Source organism: Colias eurytheme, chromosome 20 (assembly GCF_061535395.1).
Source record: "Colias eurytheme isolate Ceu_HAF_F1 chromosome 20, ilColEury1 Martin Lab GWU primary, whole genome shotgun sequence".
Taxonomy (NCBI): domain Eukaryota; kingdom Metazoa; phylum Arthropoda; class Insecta; order Lepidoptera; family Pieridae; genus Colias; species Colias eurytheme.
The window spans coordinates 9,830,834-9,844,194 of record NC_142999.1 but is presented as its reverse complement, the minus strand read 5'-3'; the positions used below and the strand labels follow the sequence as shown (position 1 = coordinate 9,844,194).

Here is a 13,361-nt window from a genome sequence, read left to right as displayed (position 1 = left end):
TTACGGTTTACCATAAAGTATCTATTATACAGGGTGTAATCCTAAGAGCAATAAACCACAGAGCAAGTAATATAGTACAATAAACCCTCAGTGTAATCGTTAAGTGTGCACACTGCACAGGCAATTTTTACGTAAGTATTACAGATAACAAAAAACTTTAAACTAATATCGAAAGTACTTAACCTAATCAGTAAAATGGCCGTAATAAATTTTTAAAAATAAATCGAGAAATATAAAAAAAATTATCTTTAAACCCTAAATTACATTAAGTATGATATATGAATATCCCATATACGAAAGATTTTAGCTTTCTTTTTCTTTTTTTGGTTTTCTGCTCTAATTACTTCGCAAATTTGAAGTGACATTTTCCACGTTTTTCCGGACATTTTCACGCATTTTCCGGGTATTTTCCAGATATTTACCAGGCATTTTCCGGACATTTCCCTGACATAGCCTGTAAATGTCTGGAAAATGTCTGGAAAATCCCCGGGAAATAACCGGAAAATGCCTGTGGAAATGTCTGGAAAATATCCGGAAAATGCGAGGAAATTCCCGGAAAATAACCGGAAAATGCCTGGGAAATGTCTGGAAAATATCCGGAAAATGCGTGGAAAATTCCGGAAAAACCGTGGAAAATGTCCGGAAAATATCCGGAAAATGCGTGAAAATGTCCGGAAAATATCCGGAAAATGCCTGGAAAATTTCTGGAAAATATCCGGAAAATGCGAGGAAAATTCCGGAAAAACCGTGGAAAATGCCTGGTAAATCCCTGGGAAATATCCGGAAAATGCGTGAAAATGTCCGGAAAATATCCGGAAAATGCGTGAAAATGTCCGGAAAATATCTGGAAAATGCGTGAAAATGTCCGGAAAATACCTGGAAAATGTCTGGAAAATATCCGGAAAATGCGTGGAAAATTCCGGAAAAACCGTGGAAAATGCCTGGAAAATCCCCGGAAAATATCCGGAAAATGCGTGAAAATATCCGGAAAATATCCGGAAAATGCGTGAAAATGTCCGGGAGAAGCGTGGAAAATGCCTGGAAAATCCCCGGAAAATGCCAGGGAAATGTCCGGAAAATGTCTGGAAAACATCCGGAAAATTCCCGTGAAATGCTCGGAAAATCCCCTGAAAATGCCTGGGAAATTCCCGCAAAATAACCGCAAAATGCCTGGGAAATGCTCTGAAATGTCTGGAAAATATCCGGAAAATGCTTGGAAATTTCCGGAAAAACCGTGGAAAATGCCTGGAAAATATCCGGAAAATGCGTGAAAATGTCCGGAAAATATCCGGCAAATGCGTGAAAATGTCCGGAAAAAGCGTGGAAAATGCCACTTCAAATTTGCGAAGTAATTAAAGCAGAAAACCAAAAAAGAAAAAGAAAGCTAAAATCTTTCATATTAAATGTTACATATGGGATATTCATATTTCATACTTAATGTATGGGAGGGTTTAAAGAGAATTTTTTTGATATTTCTCGATTTATTTTTAAAAATTTATTCCGGCCATTTTACTCATTAGGTTAAGTACTTTCGATATCAGTTTAAAGTTTTTTGTTATCTGTAATACTTACGGAAAAATCGCCTGTGCACACTACGATTACACCCTGTATAGTATAGTCTTTAGCACCTATCCTATACAGAGAAACTAGTTTATACTGTGTACATATTACTTGCTCTGTGCTGTGTACGATATCTATGCAATCTCTGTCTACGACTAGCTCTGTGGACGATTGCGGATTGACATTGACATCAGTAGGTAATTTATTGTCAATGGAATAGATAACGATTTCGTTTATCACATGTGATTGATTCTTGAAAAAATAAAATCATTTGAGCAGATTTGAGAATGACTGTCTTTCATGACGAGGTAGAAATTGAAGATTTCGAGTATGATGAAGACGAGGAAATGTATTACTATCCGTGTCCATGCGGGGACAGATTTCAAATCAGTAAGGTTAGTTCTAATAAGTTATTTGAAAAAAATGTTTGCGCTTCAAATGTAAAAAATACAGTACTTATGTATGAATAATGAATGTACATTAAATAATTATTATAGGAGGAACTGATAGCTGGTGAAGAAGTAGCAACATGCCCTAGCTGTTCCCTTGTTGTCAAAGTTATTTATGATTTGGTGAGTATTGATTTGTATGAAGTTAGTTGTGTTATGTTTTATGTGTTCACAGTATCATTTCGTTGAATTGTAATAAAGAAATATCCTTTTCTTCTGACAATAATATGTAAAAATTTTACAAATTCTTCATGAAAGTGTGTACTTAATGTTGTTAAACATTAACCATCTGTTATCAATTTTAGGAAAAATTCAAAGCAGAATCAGAGGAAATGCAGAAAGACTCTGGTGATAAAGAAGCTGTGAAAGCTTGAGATTATAACTGAAGGCCACAAGGTCAGGATTGAAAAATTCATGCTCTTCAGGATCTACAGCGAGTGATATTGAACAGGAAGCTGAGAACCAAACGAATAAATGATGCATACTGAAACTATGTTTAATTGACTACTAATTAATATTCATGTCTATCTTTAAAATTCATCACAATATCATACCATTTCAATACATAGTTCAGAGATAGCTAACCTCTTTGTAGCTAACCCAGAAATCAAAAGTTACTTTAAAATCAGTTTCTTTTGCTGCAATTTTATTAAATTGCCTAGATTTTAAGTATTAATTCAGTGTCTTTTAATTCTCACAGAAATGGAGATGCTACAAATTGAAACATTAAACAAGCTATGGAGTAGTTACAATTACTTATCTTATATATAAAAATGAATCGCAAAATGTGTTGGTAAGCGCATAACTCGAGAACGGCTGAACCGATTTCGATAATTCTTTTTTTATTATATTCCTTGAAGTACGAGGATGGTTCTTATGTAGAGAAAACGTAAACATGTACCACGGGCGAAGCCGGGGCGGACCGCTAGTTAGGAATATAAATGAAATACAATACTTTCAAAATTGTCATTTATTTTACACTATTCATACAATTTACACACAATTTCTTACACATTGTTTAAGCACTGTAAATATCAGAGATTGTCTTTAAACATGTCAAGTTATCTGAACATATTTCTATAGATGAAGAGAAAAACATGTTTAAAGACAACCCTCATGTGGCATAGTGTATCAAGTCAGTGATATTTGTCCTTAAAACTACTGGATCTTATAAGTACATAGTACAAGGAGAGCAAAAATAAAATGCGTTTGACTAGCTACAGATAACATCTCTAGATTTGCTATTAAAGTTTATAAATATTGTCTATTTTTAACTTTATATAATATAATCAGTATTATGCACCTATTTATATTATAATTATTATATATTTTATAATTGGAAAACAATAAATACAACAAAGTATACTGTGAAATAACAAACATGATAAACTCATAAAAAAATAATACTTTTAAGTACATACATACCTATGTATTTAAGGGTGTACATAAGTTTCCATATTTTTATGGGTAAATTTTAAATTTATTGTTTTTACATAATCTTTACTACTAGAAATATATTTTAGGGCAGTAAGCTGTTGCATGGTTCTGATGAATAAGTGTTTGTAAGCATTGAGACATGATTTTTTTTGTATTTACACAAAATTGATATGGCTGTGTAAATACTGAGTAATATTGGTTTTTACGAACTTCTTATTTAAAAAATGTTACCATATTCGAAATTTGTAATAACATTAGGATTATTAAAAATACTGTAAATATAATTTATAAATACATTATGATTTATGACTAGTGGAATCATTCAATTGTGCATTTGGAGTGCTTTATGATTAAATTTTACATCTTATTTAAATATGTTTAACAAATGTGATGTGCTTAATAATATATTTGTTTAGATCTGCAATAAATTATGAAGTGTTTATGATCTTTTTTTTGAAATAATCTCTTGTAATAATAATAATTAAAATAAAATCCTTATGTTCAAATATAAATGAACTAAGTAAGCGTAAAAATACGCAAAAAAAATAAAGTAAAATATTATGGAATAATTTAAAATTAATCATTGGCCGAATTTCCGTTATGCTAATAAAAAAAAATATCACACCAAAAAATAAAGCTTTTTCCATTTATCTGTATCTCTTATCTATAAATATTAAAGAGTCAATTATTTTTGTCAGATATAGACTAAATTATTTTTCTATATTATTATTGCAACGTTCGTTAAAATCTAAAAGAGTGGAGCGCCAGCACCATTGAGATTGAAGCAAGTAAATGTAATTTTGAGACCAATATACATGATTTATTAAATACACTCATCAATGACTTACGTTTTACACCATGAAATAAATAATTTTGTTCATAGAAATCTAAATAACAAGACACTAGAAGTCGTAAGCGTGCGTGACCTTGTCGCCACTCAGGTGATTTGCACAACACCAGTGCATTCGTCACTGTTCAGTTGCTCTGGAGACGTATGAGTGTATACATGGTGTGTTTCAGCAATTCCCATTGCGGAAATTCTTCCACAAGTTGTAATTATACTTATAAAGGAATAATATTTCATCGGAATATATTTTTTTTTAGAAATAATGCCGTTTTTCCTTAAAATTATAGAATATTTACAAGTATTACGAGCGTCACCATAGTAATCGAAATAACAATGAATGACACAGTCGACCATTCTTATTATCACGTTTGTTCGTATTGGAGCAAAAAGTCTCATATACTTAGGGATGTTATTCTAAAATAAACCGTAAATTCGTGCGTTAGGATACATATTCAAAAGCTTAATTTAATAGATAAGTTAGTTTTCACTAAAATCAAGCTGTCCAATAAAAGGCATAGTTTACTTGTGTGTACTGTTTAGCTTTCGGTTTGAATGTGTTGATTTTGGCGACAGCGGTTTTCATACGAATTATGACATTTTAGCACTTCTATGTGTCTTGTTATTTAGATTTCTATGATTTTGTTTATGTTGCTTTCATGTGCATTCCACTCTTTTAGCTCAGAACAAGCTAAGAACTATGTTAATATGATAGATTCGTCGTATTTCGGAAAATTTCTCTCTTTAAATAGTTTAATACTAATGCGAAACAGATTATTATTGTATGAAACTGTATATCTGCATACAAATTCATACATGCCATATGCTATACGCACGCTGGTTACATCCTTACATTTTGTATACTTTACATTCCTTTTAGCTTAAACAATAATCTTTATAATATGATTTTTATTTGACCGATTTAGATGGCAAATAGTGTATCAAATTATGTTTTAAACATGAGGTTGGCTGCAGTTGGCAGTTTAATTTTGTTTTTTACTTGCAGCTTCTATAGCGACCATTCTTACTTTATAATATTCGATAGTACATCTAAATTGGTAATGTTTTACTGCCATATTACATATCCAAACAATTTTTTATTGGAACACGTTTCCTAGCCACAAATCAAACCGGGCCGTACCATTTCTGACAAAATTCATGTTTTTTTTGTATTAGTATTACAATTTTATTCAAATCGATTGTCGAACACAAAGCATAATATTCAAATATTAATGCTTGTATACTTATCTCTACGCGGAGCGAGGCGGCGCGGGCGAAGGCGAAGCGAGTTGAGCCGTTGTTGGCAGCTGTGGTGTAGCGTTGGCAAGATGTGGCGTGGCGTTGGCAAGATGCGGCGTGGCGTTGGCAAGATGCGGCATGGCGTTAGCTACGTGTGGCGTGGCGTTAGCAACATGTGGTGTGGCGTTGGCAACATGTGTGTTTGCGCTAGTGTGTGGTGCGGGCAAAGCCGCGGGCACACTGAAGTGTCGCACGGCGGCTTCTAGCGCCACGTTGTTGCCGCTGAAGTACGCGGACACCGCGTTGTGGAACAGTAGTAGTTGCTTGTTCATCACTTTTACCTGAAATATCGAGTTGTTTATTAATGTAATTTTTTTACAATCATGTGTAGGCTGTATACGTGTGAATGTGTGGGCAGAACGTAATTTTATTTAGAAGTACGCCAATGTTGTGTCGTCAATGTATTATATATTATGTGAGTTTAGAATATGGATAGCGATGTGTATTGTGTACTGTCAATGTAAATTACGTGAATGACTGTGATTGCGTTTGCTGTGTGTTGCTGCAGGAGGTATGTTCTGTGTGTCAGTAGTAGGAGACAGTGTGTGTGTGTTACCCGGTTCTCGTGCAGCAGGCGCAGCTTGACGGCGGAGTCGTCGCGCAGGCGCTCGTACACGGCGCGGTGCCGCTCGGCCGCCGCCCGCAGCGCCCCGCTGGTGGCCCCCGCGCCACCAGTACCGCCCGCGGCCTCGGCTGCCTCCGCCTCGCTGCGGTACGCGTCGTACTCCACCCTGTATATACACAAACATTTCAAAAAATGTGTGCGTATACTAGTATACACACGTAAGAAGTGAAACTTCTTTATGACCTTATTTTTCAAAAAATAATTTACTATATGTATATGCAACTTTACAAAAATACGTCGAATCACGCGTGGTCGGGATGAGAAAAAGATGGCGCGTAACGGAACAATGTCACGCGTAACGAAAAAATGTTACACTAAATTTTTTTTCCAACCCCGATAAAGAAGTTTCACTTCAATAAAAATATTGTAACTCTCATATACATTTATAGTTCACTTTAAAAACCGGACCAGGCTGCTGCAAATAAATTTTTAGAAATAAAAATTGGTACTTGTTTGTAGTATGATGTTATTCTGGTAAAATTAAGATTTTTTTTCATTTCATCTGCAATCATCCATTTTCGCTATAAGCGAATGTGTTGCCTGGAAAATTATGACGTGTACGAGCCCTCCAGTGATGACAACTGCCCCTCGAAAATTTAGATTATATAAATAAAGAATTGATATAAATAAGAACACTAGTCCTGCCAACCTGGCGGCCTCGTACTGGCGGATAGTGAGCAGCGTGTCCTCCATGCTCTTGTGTGTGAGCGTGTTGAGCGAGTTGTTGAAGAAGTGCAGCGCCGCCAGCAGCGTCTCACCGTTGCGCGTCAACGAGCGCTGCGTGTCCGCGTTGTACAGGAACCTAAACAAAACATTATGTTGTTCTATTGGAAATATTATCTAGTTTCCATAACGTTGGCAAAGTTTCGTTGTTCTTTAACCAACTGTGGAGGGTTGTTCTTCGAATGTGTATATGTATGTTTGTATATTTGACACGCTCTACATATATGGTGAATGGTTTTTGTCTGTAATCATCAAAATTATGATAATAACATAGTCTTTAACTATATTTATTGCTTTCATAATAATAACAACTCTTGTTCGCTTAATTTCATATGAAATGTGTTTTCGAAAGTATTCTATCAAATCTTCCCTAAAAACCTGCTGTTAAAAACATGTTAATTCATGCTCAATAATTTTGCATTATGATTTAAAAGTGAAGCTAAAAGCTTATAAAAGTGTCTCACTGGTTCTGCAGCTCGGGCGACTTCTGCGCGAGGTCGGCGAAGGCCTCGCCCAGCGCGCGCTGTGTGGCGGCGGCCTGCGCCAGCTGCGCCGCCAGCGCGCCGCTCAGCCGCAGCACGTGCACGTACTTGCGCTGCGTCTCGCGGAGCGCCTCGATCTGCGCCTCCAGCTCTGACACACACACACAGATAATATAACACTACCGAAGAAGTTAGAATGCTAACTAATAGAGTGAACTTGTAAACTATCTATACTAATATTATAAAGCTGAAGAATTTGTTAGTTTGTTTGAATGATTTTATTTAATTTAATTTACGAGTGTAGCAAAAACTTATACTTTTATTTATATTTATCCGGTATAATTAAGACTTAATAATGATACATATGATCATGATAAATATAAATAGGAATTAACAATATCATGAACATGTGACAACTAAAATTTTACCAATACCACCTATGGTATTTGTCCCTTTGAATAAAGAGCCAATTATATTTTAATAAGATTTACCAGTATCTACAGTCCGGGAGCTCTTGCCCAGTTTTTCATACAGCAGCTGCTTGGTGCACTTGTATGTGGAGACGCTCCAGTTCTTGATGTTCTCAAGCTTGGTGGAGCCCGAGCGGAGTAGAGTGCTGCTGCCTGCTGCACCATTCTGAGATACATCGGGTGGAACTGGAATAGATTTATATTATTTTTAGAATTTCATACCAACAATATTGAATACTTCACAAAACGAATTCTAATATGAATTCATGTTAGTATTAAAATTATTTTACATATTTTGTATAAGTAAATTTTATTTTCATTATAAATATCTACTTATTGCAAAGATGAATTATTTTGACAGTTATTAATAATTAAGTATTATAAAGAAATTTTTTTTATGATAAATTTGTATTTATAGTAGCTCTATGTAGAGCCAAATATATTACTTACCATAAGCAGGTGGAAAAGTCATGGACCGCGAAGTAGGAAATTTGGCCTCCGTTCCCGATGTTATGGAGTCACTTGATTCGCGTAAGGGTGGTGTATCTTTTAGCATTTCGTGAATACTCCGTTCCGATTGCCTGACACACAATAAACACTGTATACATTTTGTTTATAGCACGATAACATATTAATTATGCGTACAATTGATATTGTTTTATTATTAAATCATAATATTTTATCGGCCTACAAAAAAAAATAAACAATTCCTATATAAGTCCAAACTCTTACACACAAAATGCTTACCACTTCGACATCTTGCCGGCGCAAGATAGGTGCTCGCTAACGACTTAATATGTCTTCGTTTTCTCTATAACAGTACTTAGAGTAATATAATATATTAAATTAAATACGTATACGCTTATGCTTATTCAAAATGTCAATCATATTTTATGTACATTTTTATCTAACGAGTAACGATGTTATGCACTGCACTCTATCATTTTTTGCCAAATTTGTAAAGAATGAGTCACAGATTATAATATATCTGACTGTCAAAATTGACAGCCGGCACAGCCGCAAAATGTAGCCAGTGTGGTAGCCAGAGTTGAGAGCAAGTTGAGAGTACATAATGCTATCCGCTGCTAGAGTCTGTCTAAAAACTAGTTCTATCCGGAACATTTGGTGGGTGGTGAATGTGGTGCTGAAATTAGGAAATACGCCGCGCCGTCATAATATGGTAGAATCTCAGGCATCCTTTAGCAAAGAATACTTATCCTTAGAGTATATTATATTAATACAATAGTATAGAGCGCGTGTATTGCACAAATTGCTTAGTGCGCATCGTAGGCAGATGAGCTATAGATACTATATCGATGTGTGTGTGACAAATAGGGATGGGTAGGTATCAATTGCGTGTTGAACTATCGATAAGTTATGTAAATAAATATGTATCATAAGTAAATTTTATGTTCATTAAGTTATTAAAGGAAAAATATATGAATAAAGTATAAATATGTAATTTTAAATTTGTTTACCAACTGAATTAAGTTTGTTTATTCCGTTTGAATATTTCTTCTATTAATTATAAGTGCTTTAAAAAAATATGTTTAATTGGAATATCAGAAAAACGTGAGTACTTTTTAAATAATAAAGTTAATAAAATAAAAGGTCGGGTTTAGTGCTATTTCTTTAATAATAAATCAAACAATAATAATAATGTTTTAAAAATGTTAAATCAAAATAAGAAATCTATACTTATGGGTCGATCAACTTTTAATGGTCCGACGGTACACGCATCATGTCCCTGAACGATAATTAATAAACATGAAATCATAAAGAGTTAAATTGGTTTAAATTATATTCTTTTTAATATTTTCTAACATTATTGTAAACAATATTTTACTTGTTTTATTAATTTGTGCGTAGTTTCATGGTTGTCCAGGGACTAAATGCAATTTTCCAGTACTGTCACATTTGTCCCCAAGCTACAATGCATTAAAAAACTTCGCATCACGAACACATACTATCACGACCATAAATACCAAATGCACTTCTTGTTTCAGTTAATGATTATTGACATAAAAACATACAAATAATTTTTTTTTTATTGGATATAATACGATTTTCAGGCATTTTACTTATGTCCCCATAAATCATCTACATGGCACAGGTCTCACAGACAACCGTAATTTAGTTATGGAAACAAAACACAGAGTGCGCGGTAGATTCCTAAACAACAAGCTAAACACAATAATTAACTGTCGGGCTCAAACGCCATTTTGATTTGTATAAAATCACGGCAACAGTCGTCCGAGCAACGTTGGTGAGTGTGGGGTGGCTTTATTGTCAGTCCGTCAGACAACTGTGATTAAAACATAAGTACTTGATGCATTGTTATCAATTATACTACACGAGATGCGCTTTCGTCTATAATTTAGTGTGAGCTGAGATTAATATATAAAATAACAATAGTATTTGCTTGGCGGGTCAAAATTTTAAAAATGTCCCGCGGACAACCAGTCACTTGGCCAACTAAAGTGGTTGTACCATGGACAATTTGGTTGTCCCTAGGACAATAATTATATAAAACTTATACTTTAACAGTTAAATAGTTCATGTTTTGTTTATTACTCGGCTGTTTCGGGAACACATTTTTATTACGCGATTTTATGTCTAGTTTAATTGTAATTTTAACATTTCAAAAATCAAGACGACTAAGATGTCCCCATATGAAAATCACATTATACTTCATTCATTCAGTTATATCGAGAATCAGTTCATTTTAATTAAGTAAAATCAATAATACGATACGTAACAACCTCGCCTTAATAGTTTTTTTGTAAAAAATATCACTATTTCCGCTTTACTGAAACTTTTTTATATATGAAACATTGTTTGGTTGTTCAAAAGACATCATTCGTTTCAATTTTAATAAAAATATTTCGTATTTTGGGTGTAAATAGAACAAATATCAAAATATTATTTATTATTTAACCCATTGACCACCGTAAGGCCCGATCGGGGCGCGACACAATAGATTTTCTATTGTGTCTGTGATTCCGAGGACTGATGGATTAATATTAGAAGAATTTATTTTAATTCTGAAGGGAATTTAACATTTAAAAAAGTACTATTGTGTAAGTTGTCCAAAGGACATTATTTCCCGTGAATAGATCGGTTCGTGAAGTTAAATCCACAAATGTATTAATTCAACTTCACTGCTGCCTATATAATCTTAATCTACGAAGAATTATCTTCTAAATGAAATAGTAAAATGCTGAAAATTAAGTTAAAAAAAAAATACGAGAAAATTATGATCGGGACCTTTAAAAATTGATTGACCCTTTAAATAATAAATCTGTAGAGAGGCCAATTCTGTACATGAAATATATTAAAAAAAAAACTATGAAGGGGTGATAAGGGATCGCTACTGATGCCAAAAATGCAATCAGTAAAATTTTTGTCTGTCTGTCTGTCTGTCTGTCTGTCTGTCTGTATATTCGTTATAGAAACAAAAACTACACGACGGATTTTAACCAAATTTGGCACAATTATTCTTCATACTCCTGGGCAGGTTATAGTAAAAGAATCATGTAAATCGGTGTAGAAATACCAAAGTTATACATGAAATACGCTATAAGTCATCGCGCGTGAATACAGAATCATGCAGCCATAAGGATTATTTTTGTGTATCAGTTGCCGCGTTCGACGCGCTTCGCGGCGGGAGCTATAAAAAGGCGGCGGGTCTGCACCCGTTTCGCGTTGTCATGGCATCACGTGTGAACGGCTGAACCGATTTCGATAATTCTTTTCTATTATATTCCTTGAAGTACGAGGATGGTTTTTATGTAGAGAAAACGTAAATATGTACCACGGGCGAAGCCGGGGCGGACCGCTAGTAATTAATAATTTAAAATGATAATATAATAAATAATATTAATAATTTTTTTATTTTATTTTATCCATTCTACTATCAAAATCTTCAAAATCAATTTAGCGGTTCAGAAAATATATCGTAAAATTACATACTTTACATTTACACTATAATACATTCGCATTCATAATCATAGATAATGTAAAAAGCAGTTTTAATTATTATAAATGCGAAAGTTTGTGAGGATGTGTGTGTGTGTGTGTTTGTTACTCTTTCACGCAAATACTACTGAACCGATTACAATGAAATTTAGCACACATATAGAAGGTAACTTGGATTAACACATAGGGTAGGTTTTATCCCGGAAATCCCACGGGAACGGGAACTATGCGGGTTTTCCTTTGAAAACGCGGGCGAAGCCGCGGGCGGAAATCTAGTAATATTATACATAAGGTTGATTTTAGTAGAAGCTTACCAAAACCGGTCCAAGCGAGAGGTTTCCTAACGTTTTGACAACTCAACCAATCATTAATGTTTTTAGAAATGGTAGGTATCCTACCTACCGACCATGAATTTCCTCCTCCTTGGTACCGAACTTTTCAGTACCTAACTCACGAAGTATGTTATATCGGTATTATTTTTATTTAAGTCTTAAAAGCGAAACCCTAGCACGTATATTATTAAGAAAATAAAATATGTTAGATTGAATTATGTGTAATTTATTAATTATGTGTTAGATTGAATTACTGGAATGAACGATTACTGGATTGAATTATTGGATTGAATGATTACCTGATTGAATTATTGGATTGAATTACTGGAATGAACGATTACCTACTGGATAGAATTACTAAATAGTAAAGTGTCGTGTGTGAAGTATCGTGTTTAAAGTGTCGTGTTTATAGTGTCTGTGTGTAGTGTCGTGTTTATAGTGACGAATGTGGGGAAATTTTGAATAAAATCAATATCTAAAGTAAATTGTTAATTTGTAACAGTCTTATCAACTTTTAACAGACCGTATATTGTGTTGTGTTGTTTTAATTTTAATTATTGTATTCTGTGTTAATTGTGTTTGTTATTAATGTGGAGTCAAATAAATTATCTTTCTTTCTTTCGTTCTATATTCATGAACCATCCTGAATATACACAAATAAAACACAATTTGTTATGGCACAAAAATTTAATTACATACAATGATAATTCAAATCGACCACGTCTAGTGAAAAACAAAGTACCTACTCACTTATAAGCTAAATACCTATATTATAAATATATTTTATAAGCACATACTTATATTATACTAACATTTATAATTATTACAATACTATACTAACATTAATAATTATTATGAACGGTAATATGATATGATTTTCTGGTGTCATAAAACAAGCCAACAACTTTCTATACATACAAGTCACTATGGTGCACCTCATGCAATATAAGTAGGTATATTATTATGAATTTTTGGAACAAAGTTCCATATCGGAGTTACGCGGGGGTTAAGCGAGTGCACAGTCGAGTGCACAGAACATGACATTTTTTCAATCTTATTTTTGATTATTAATAGCACAGATTAATAGGTATAATATTGCACGCCTCATAAGCGAAGAGTTGAGGTGGGTACTACTGTCACTTCGCGCAAAACATCTGATTTT

General features: G+C 33.8%; 2 protein-coding genes across 2 annotated transcripts; one reads left to right on the top strand and one right to left on the bottom strand.

Annotated features, from left to right (window-relative positions):
- Positions 1–1,735: 1,735 nt before the first annotated feature.
- On the top strand, positions 1,736–2,763 carry Dph3 (Diphthamide biosynthesis 3). Its single transcript, XM_090113704.1, has 3 exons — positions 1,736–1,955; positions 2,058–2,132; positions 2,315–2,763. The coding sequence occupies exons 1-3, from the start codon at positions 1,848–1,850 to the stop codon at positions 2,381–2,383; spliced, it is 252 nt and encodes an 83-aa protein (XP_089969830.1). The 5' UTR covers positions 1,736–1,847; the 3' UTR covers positions 2,384–2,763.
- A 2,169-nt stretch (positions 2,764–4,932) lies between these two features.
- On the bottom strand, positions 4,933–8,797 carry Arfip (ADP ribosylation factor interacting protein arfaptin). Its single transcript, XM_090113703.1, has 7 exons — positions 8,637–8,797; positions 8,340–8,470; positions 7,911–8,075; positions 7,402–7,570; positions 6,864–7,016; positions 6,146–6,320; positions 4,933–5,870 (listed from the first exon to the last, which is right to left on the bottom strand). Exons 1-7 carry the CDS (start codon positions 8,645–8,647, stop codon positions 5,541–5,543), a joined length of 1,134 nt encoding a protein of 377 aa, XP_089969829.1. The 5' UTR covers positions 8,648–8,797; the 3' UTR covers positions 4,933–5,540.
- Positions 8,798–13,361: the final 4,564 nt, after the last annotated feature.

Excerpts from the sequence above, each read along its gene's own strand:
- Dph3 (XM_090113704.1), top strand. The coding sequence starts at position 1,848 with ATGACTGTCTTTCATGACGAGGTAGAAATTGAAGATTTCGAGTATGAT. Across the intron at positions 1,956-2,057 it reads ACAGATTTCAAATCAGTAAG|GAGGAACTGATAGCTGGTGA; the intron begins GTTAGTTCTAAT and ends TAATTATTATAG. Across the intron at positions 2,133-2,314 it reads TCAAAGTTATTTATGATTTG|GAAAAATTCAAAGCAGAATC; the intron begins GTGAGTATTGAT and ends TATCAATTTTAG.
- Arfip (XM_090113703.1), bottom strand. Across the intron at positions 7,571-7,910 it reads CTCCCGGACTGTAGATACTG|AGCTGGAGGCGCAGATCGAG; the intron begins GTAAATCTTATT and ends TGTGTGTGTCAG. Across the intron at positions 6,321-6,863 it reads CGCCAGTACGAGGCCGCCAG|GGTGGAGTACGACGCGTACC; the intron begins GTTGGCAGGACT and ends GTGTATATACAG.